This window comes from Ilyonectria robusta, assembly GCF_021365365.1.
Source record: "Ilyonectria robusta strain PMI_751 chromosome Unknown BGZ61scaffold_147, whole genome shotgun sequence".
Classification (NCBI taxonomy): domain Eukaryota; kingdom Fungi; phylum Ascomycota; class Sordariomycetes; order Hypocreales; family Nectriaceae; genus Ilyonectria; species Ilyonectria robusta.
Window position 1 is genome coordinate 14,596 of NW_025764581.1, and position 7,158 is coordinate 21,753.

The following is a 7,158-nucleotide window of genomic DNA, read 5'->3' on the forward strand; positions in this document are numbered from 1 at the left end:
GTGGGCAGCTCAATGTATGAAGTACGAACGCTCATCGAAGCGCTAGACTCGGCGTAGTCAGATCAGATTGACATGAGATCTACAAAGTATCTGCATAAAGGTTACTGTATCCGTACGAAGCACATCGATGCCATCTGCATCTATATTTTGTACCACGTAGTGACGTACTGTGACGTGACGTGCCACAAACACACAGGGCCATCTTCTCCTGCAGCGGCGTGGCGCTGTGGCCAATCATATACTTGTACGCCCATGCAAGGAAGCACAGTGTGTGCAGACACACCGGAAAATCCTCCCATTCCTGGGTGTTTCTTGATTATTCGGCCCCATTACCCGCCTGGCACTCCCTTTGCCCCCGCCTAATCACTCAACAATCCACAACAATGGCTTCTCAAGCCTGTTTCCCAAGCCTGCTTCCGAGGTGAGGCGTCCCGAGCCAAGATTTTCACTGGATAAATGGAGCGGGGCTTCAGCTCCGTGTCGTGGGCCACCAGTATGCCAGGGTTGCCTGGCGCTAACAGAGCTCTGACGGGGATTAGTCGTCATACCAGCCACGCACAGTCAACAACGGATCGACCATGGAACTTGAGATCGGGCTATGTATTCACTACGGGTTTTTTTCTTCTTTTTGTTGCTCTACTATCCATTCCCTATATAATTTTGCTACGAAGGACCAGTTTTCAGAACTCATCAAATGGAACTATCTACGCCGACTAGAAACAAACCCTGCCGATCTACACCTCGATCTCGTCTCAAGTCTCTCTATCCGACAACTCGCCCTCCGGCGTCAACACTGCGTAAAACGCATCCCTGACGAGCATTCCTCGTTGCCCTCCACTGTGTTCATGCCTAAGAGATATTTTGATGTCGAACCCATGAACCCACCCATGACTCCCGACACACTCCGCCAAAAGGTAATTAATCACACCTCTTGCCAAGCTTCACCAAATTCACAACTAACTAAATTTCACAGACCCAACGATCGCATCAACAGAACCAGGAACGCGCCTACGTCGCCGCCTCGAGACGATCCGACCGCAGCATCGAAGCCCGCGTCCAGTCTGCCCGCATGGCCAGCCAGGTCCACAAGACCCGCACCGGCAGGGCGCTTCGAGTGTCCGAGGAGATAGTCATGATGGACGAAATGTACGAGGAAGAGGACGGCGGTCTCTTGCGATGCTACCGTATCTTGGGACAGCACCTGCAGACCCCGTCGGTCGACATGAACTCGAAGGCGGATGCGTACCTGAAGAGCCGGGTCACCCTGTCCCAGATGGTCTCGTCCAAAGAAAAGGACTGGCATGAGAACGAGGTCAACCGGCAGTTTGCTCAGTGCTTCCCTCGCGCTGATCAGACCATATCTGAACGATGGGCCACGCCTCGACTCTCCATTTCGTCCATTTCCTCGCAGGCCCAGGGCGATCACCAGCATGCGTCGAATGTCCAGTCCGTCAACTATGGGCAAGAACCATATCCTGGCGCCCAGAACCAATCACCCTCGGGCGTCTCCCAGTCCCAACTGGGCGCGGATACCGTCGCCCTGTCTCCGTCAGCTCTGACACCCGAATCTACAACTTCCCCGGAGACACCTCAGTCGGACGTCGGGTCGGTTTCCGGGAATGCCATACCACCCGACGCTTTCATGGACTACGGCTCTGACGGATCGGTACTCACCGCCGAGCTTCCGCTTGAGGCGAAGTTGCTGATGACAGGCTTTGACCAGCACGACGCCTTTGACCCGGTCATGTACGGCCAGCAGTGGGATACGACGCTGAACAGCTCTTACGAGGTGCCGAAATGCGCCAATGGAGAGAATGAGCTAGATGTTCACGATGATTTCTATTTCAACGGCCTGGATTCGGCGAATTGGGACCCCATTGCCCACCAGAACAACTCTGCAGACGAGCTCTCTTGGGACACATTTATCAATGACTCTGCCTGGAACAACGACCAGTAATCGGCGTCTGGCCATGCCTTCTCATGATTTATGGAATCATGACCTTTACACTTTTACGTTTTATGACGTGACGCCGCACACCTAACAACGGCGAGACTGGTTTTTCCAGTAAAAAGGATACTCTGCAGGATTGGGTCGGACAATCCCCGGAGATACAACCAGAGACCGACAGGGTTTATGCATAACATCAGTCATTTTGGGTATGGTTTTGATGGCGTTTTCTTTCATTCATTCTCCTCTTCTCTTGGCGGGATATGGACCTCAAATATCTTAGCCATGGCGTTCAACAAGTCCATTACCTTTGGAAGCAGCAGCGGTGGCATCTTCGGGTTCCAGTTCGCCTATGACTTTCCCCAGATGGTTGACCACCTAATCGCCCACGAGGCGCCCACTTCGTGTCTGCTCCCGGACGCTTCCGAGATTTTCGACTGGTCTCTTCAACACCGCAGTGGAATCGACTGATGGTATGGTGGAAAATCACTGGTAACATGATGTCAGACACGCACCCCTGGCAGATGGCGCATCGCAGGCTAGCTCATGCACAGGTGGGAACTGTCCGTCTGGTCAGGAGACTTGAAGCGAGGGCTAGGAGCGCCGATCGTCGTCTTTAGCAACTAGAAAGCAAGATAATTCACATGGAAGACACTATTGCGAGAGCTTTGGCGAGCTGAATCGGTTGATGGAACTTCCAAGGTACCTACATATGCTGACACAATTGTGTTAAACACCGCCGTGCTAGAGTCATTTGTTGCATGCCAATTACGGTAACAGAGAATAAACACTCCGCTAATGCGTATATTAACTTGGCTTATTCTGAATGTTACACCATTATGCTAACTTGGTCACAAAGTGGATTTAATAGTCTGCGCCTAGCATTCACTAACAAGGTCAATATCTAAAAAACGAGGTTTAGGGGCCGCACCCATCTTATATACCCCGTCCCGGCTATGCGGGTCTCATAAATACCCTCCCTTCGGTCGGCATAGTCACTCTGTTCCGTAGGTGTTACGGATTCCATCATATTAACGCGATATTACTCTTCCGAAGAGTAGTGAACTAGAGCCCTCCAGGCGTAAGTGAGACGCAATGTCACTAACCGATCCCAGAATCCCCTTTTACGGGGTAGCTATCCTTATACAGCTCTACTGCCCGTCTTCGATCCCGCCTGGCTCGAAAAATGAACGACGAGACGTCGAGGATAGTCCCGTCTGGATTGCGGGGGTGCATCCGCCTTACTTATACTCCTCTGGTCACACAGGTTGCTTCGCAATTGTATAGACTTACCCCATTCGTCTGTCTCGATGACTAACTTCAAACCCGCGTCCACTTTTACCTCCTTCCCGCTTCTTATTGGCTACTCGACCATCGCTCCGCTCTACCCGTGGTTAACTAACTGTGGTCTGGCCACAAGTGACCTACACTTCCCTACTCAAACTTAACTCAGGTGAATAGCAATGATGACAATCCGAATAATATACTACAATAGCTAATTTAGAGTTGCAGGTAAGCCTTTTTTACTAGCTACAATATATGCGAAGCCTTGAGTGCTTATCCCTTTGAGTGCCGTAAGGCGACACTTAAGTCACGAGCAGGGGGTTCTACCAGTTAGAGGATAGATTACAAGAGGTACAACTGGGCTCACCAAAAACGGGTGGTAGCAGAAGTTCCACCGATTGCTAGCGCTACCAAGATCTACATCAGGTAGCTCAGAACCACACTGTAATTGCACTTGCCACAGGTTATTCTGCGTCAATCGCTCCCAGCCGGGATTGTGTGGGTCCCGTGACCTAAGTGTCGTCTTACGGCACTCAAAGGGATACCATACTTGTATGAGATGAGTTCTATAACAATTATTTACACATCCTTAGACGCAATCCAAGTCTTCAAAAAAACAATCACAAGTAAAGATTACCGCAATAAGTCATTTAAATCTCTATCACCTCCAGGTCAGACAAGAAATTCCCCTCGCTGAAAACCTCGTGAGAGCGAAGATATCCACGCCCCTCTCTTCATCCAAGAGATTGCCGAGTCCTATAACTCAGTCGCCCAGCGGGTAAGCGTGCAAGACCTGCCCGTAGTAGAGTTCCGCATCTTTGGAAGCTAGGAAAACGTAAGAAGGTGCAATTTCGCTTGGCTGGCCCACGCGTCCCAGTTGAGACTGCTTCCCAAAGCCTTCCATCTGCTCCGCTGGCCTGGATGCTGGCTGGAGAGGGGTGTGTACAGGACCGGGCGCGACTGCGTTTACCCTGATGCCCTTGGGTACCAGCTGCTTCGCCAACGACCGAGTAAAAGATGTGATAGCACCCTTGGTTGCTGAATAGTCAACCATGGTAGCTGTGCCCCGAAAGGCGACTGTGGATGTTGTATTGATGATTCTAACATGTTAGCAGGAGCTCAAGTTCAGGAACTCGCCATATTGGGAATCAAGTACTTACGAGCCGCCTTTCTCCATGTGTTCCAGTGCATACTTTGTCACGGCAAACATCTGCAAGATATTGCTGCGGAAAGAACTCTCGACGTCGTCCAGATTGATATCCTTCAGGTCCTCACATATCATCTGCTTTGAGGCGTTATTGACAAGCACATGGATCTTGCCAAATTTGTCAACATGTTGCTGAACCGCATTGCGGCAGGTTTCGTTGTTCATCAAGTTTCCCGCAATAAGCAAACACTCTCGACCTTCATTTTCACTATCTGTTGCGTTTCTTCTGCGTCTTTCTGTTCGTCTGGGAGATAGACAATACTGACATCGGCTCCTTCACGAGCAAACAGTACAGCCACGGACCGGCCAATGCCAGAACTGTACGCGGTTAGGGATTATAATCCAGGTCAGGAAGGGAAACTTGCTCGCCACCAGTAATGAGAGCCTTGGTACTTTTCAACTTTCCCGCTGCACGGTACTCATGAAACTGGTCCTTACCCTCCAATTTTGTAGCTTCACTTTGTGGCTGCAGGTCTTGCTCCGTCCTGCCAAATTATCAGATATCCGTGAAGCTAGCTAATAGTGGTAAAGGGAAGATTGCTATGGCGATTGCGCATACCCTGGAAGGTTTTGAGACTGCTTTTCTTCGATCGGGTAGAATTGACCGTTCTTTCCTGACATCTTGGCGATTCTTGGGGCTCTGCAGTTATGCGGCTTAAGAAAAAGTCTCAGCACTCTGAATGAACAATTGCGAGAAGTTCGGAGCATGTGTTAAATTTAAAAAGAGAAACCCTCCCGATTTTTAACCCATCTTCTATCAAGACAGGCACATGCTATGATCGTACGACTTGCTATAACAACATCAGTATTAGTCGTGCACGTCATATCGGAAACATCTCTCCGCTGGTGCACGTCATATACGACACATTACTTCGACCACCATATCTCCATGACACCATAGCTGAGAAAATTAAAATACTGGACCAGACCGCCCTATTTGAGTATGTGCCCTATGAAGGTTTTCAGTACGGTGATGTCGTAACAAGATGCGGGGCGACCCACGAATCGGGAAACGGGATTATTCCGTTGTTTGTAAAGTAGGGCTGAATCAAGAACAGGTGGATAACCCAAGGCGTCATAGTGAGCCTGAGTAGGCCTGCAGTGCGACTGACCCCAATCACCAACGCTTCAAACCCTCTTTGTCGTCAAGGAGCTGGTTGAGTCTATGATAAATGGACTCGTCATTATGAACCCTTGACATGGTGTTGCATTCTGCCTCTGTGAGATACCCCGCTCGGCAAGCTTCAGCCAGGTATGCCGTGAGGGGTACCAAATATCACTCTGAACTCATACATGCGCATTTATGTCGTATTGAGGACAGTGCGATGAAAGTTCAGGCTGCGATACCAAATCCATGACTGCATAGAGGGCTGGGAGATAAGAAAAGAAGCTCATCCGAGATATTTCACCCCCTATCTGCCCGGCCACCCACAGCCGTAATGCTCAAAGCAGAAGGAAGTTGCCTCCATTCACCAATATGTCACGAAAGATTTGCATCACGGCCGTTGATGGCCAAACCGGATTCCTCATTGCCGAGCTCATTCTCAAAAATGAAAATTTTGCTGGCAAGATTGATTCGGTTGTTGGGCTCACTCTTGATCCCAGGTCCGACCGCGCGCAGGAGCTCAAGGATCTTGGAGCAACCATCATTCCCCATGTCATTGGGCGCGTTCGCACCGTGACAAAAGCGCTCAAGGACACAGGCTGTGATACTCTCTGTCTTGTCCCTCCAGCGCATGAGGAAAAATTTGACATATGTGTAGAGCTGGCCCATGCGGCCAAAAAGGCAAACATCGTCAATATTTGTCTGATTAGTTCAGCAGGTTGTGATTACGCGGATCCCCAGAAACACCCACATCTTCGTGAATTCATCGATTTGGAAAGCCTTGTTCTTGAGGCCAAGGGCGATGCTAGTGCTGCGACAGGATGCTCGCCTTGCGTTATCCGGTAAGTCAACCTCAAGATCGCTCCAAAACGACCAGGTGGTGACGGCTTATAGCGCAGGTTTCTATGCTGAAAACCTCCTCCTGTATGCGCCTCAAGCTAAGGAGGAGGGTATTCTCCCTTTACCTATTGGTGACAAGCACAAATTTGCCCCAGTCGCTCTAGGCGTAGGATGCTCACATTTGTTCATCTTGATGCAAAGCTGACTTAATGAGCAGGACGTTGCCCAAGTTGCGGCTCATGTTCTCACGGGCAAAGGAAAACATGGTTTCAGCGATAAACACCGTGGACAGATGATGATTGTTACGGGTAACGTTTTTTATTCTAATTGAGAAAGGTTTACAACTGGTCTGATTGATGCCAGGTCCAATGCTTTGTGCAGGAGATGAGCTCGCTACCGCAGCGAGCACAGCACTGGGAACCGAACTGAAGTTCGAAAACATTTCCGAGTAAGTCTCGATTGCAAGACCCCATATAATGCGTAAGAAAATCACACACAAGAGGCTAAATTCCCTTTTCAGAGCGGAAGCCAGGAAGGTTTTGAAGGCTCAATCAGAAAGTGATCAATCTGAACAAAAGTATGTCCTCGAGTACTATCGCCTGGTACGCGAGGGCAAGACAAACTATATTGCAACTACTGCTTTTCATGATGTCACTGGGGAACATCCAACTGAGCCCGAGGCCTTCTTTCAGATGTATAGTGCTGAGATGCGTCCGTATAAGAAGGTCAAGCGCCATCATTAGCCGGAATCACAATTTAGACTACATTTTCAAT

The 7,158-nt window shown here is 49.7% G+C and overlaps 4 protein-coding genes across 4 annotated transcripts; 3 read left to right on the forward strand and 1 right to left on the reverse strand.

Annotated features, from left to right (window-relative positions):
- Positions 1-378: 378 nt before the first annotated feature.
- On the forward strand, positions 379-2,046 carry BGZ61DRAFT_58545 (uncharacterized protein). Its single transcript, XM_046256405.1, has 2 exons — positions 379-914; positions 974-2,046. The coding sequence occupies exons 1-2, from the start codon at positions 579-581 to the stop codon at positions 1,955-1,957; spliced, it is 1,320 nt and encodes a 439-aa protein (XP_046092972.1). The 5' UTR covers positions 379-578; the 3' UTR covers positions 1,958-2,046.
- On the forward strand, positions 2,047-2,495 carry BGZ61DRAFT_58542 (uncharacterized protein). Its single transcript, XM_046256403.1, has one exon. The coding sequence runs from the start codon at positions 2,135-2,137 to the stop codon at positions 2,417-2,419; it is 285 nt and encodes a 94-aa protein (XP_046092973.1). The 5' UTR covers positions 2,047-2,134; the 3' UTR covers positions 2,420-2,495.
- Positions 2,496-3,995: 1,500 nt separating this feature from the next.
- Positions 3,996-5,060, reverse strand: BGZ61DRAFT_501270 (general stress protein; the record flags this gene model as incomplete). Its single annotated transcript, XM_046251678.1, has 5 exons — positions 3,996-4,332; positions 4,393-4,651; positions 4,702-4,757; positions 4,805-4,924; positions 4,999-5,060. The coding sequence occupies 5 exons, from the start codon at positions 5,058-5,060 to the stop codon at positions 3,996-3,998; spliced, it is 834 nt and encodes a 277-aa protein (XP_046092974.1).
- An 856-nt stretch (positions 5,061-5,916) lies between these two features.
- On the forward strand, positions 5,917-7,127 carry BGZ61DRAFT_542537 (uncharacterized protein; the record flags this gene model as incomplete). The annotated part of the gene is made up of 5 exons (XM_046255204.1): positions 5,917-6,386; positions 6,439-6,550; positions 6,602-6,692; positions 6,748-6,832; positions 6,905-7,127. 5 exons carry the CDS (start codon positions 5,917-5,919, stop codon positions 7,125-7,127), a joined length of 981 nt encoding a protein of 326 aa, XP_046092975.1.
- Between the last annotated feature and the right edge of the window lie 31 nt (positions 7,128-7,158).

What these genes read in the sequence shown, in the direction of transcription:
- BGZ61DRAFT_58545 (XM_046256405.1), top strand. Translation starts at nt 579, where the DNA reads ATGGAACTTGAGATCGGGCTATGTATTCACTACGGGTTTTTTTCTTCT. An exon ending in CCGACACACTCCGCCAAAAG is followed by an intron (nt 915 to 973) that starts GTAATTAATCAC and finishes TAAATTTCACAG; the next exon opens with ACCCAACGATCGCATCAACA.
- BGZ61DRAFT_58542 (XM_046256403.1), top strand. Translation starts at nt 2,135, where the DNA reads ATGCATAACATCAGTCATTTTGGGTATGGTTTTGATGGCGTTTTCTTT.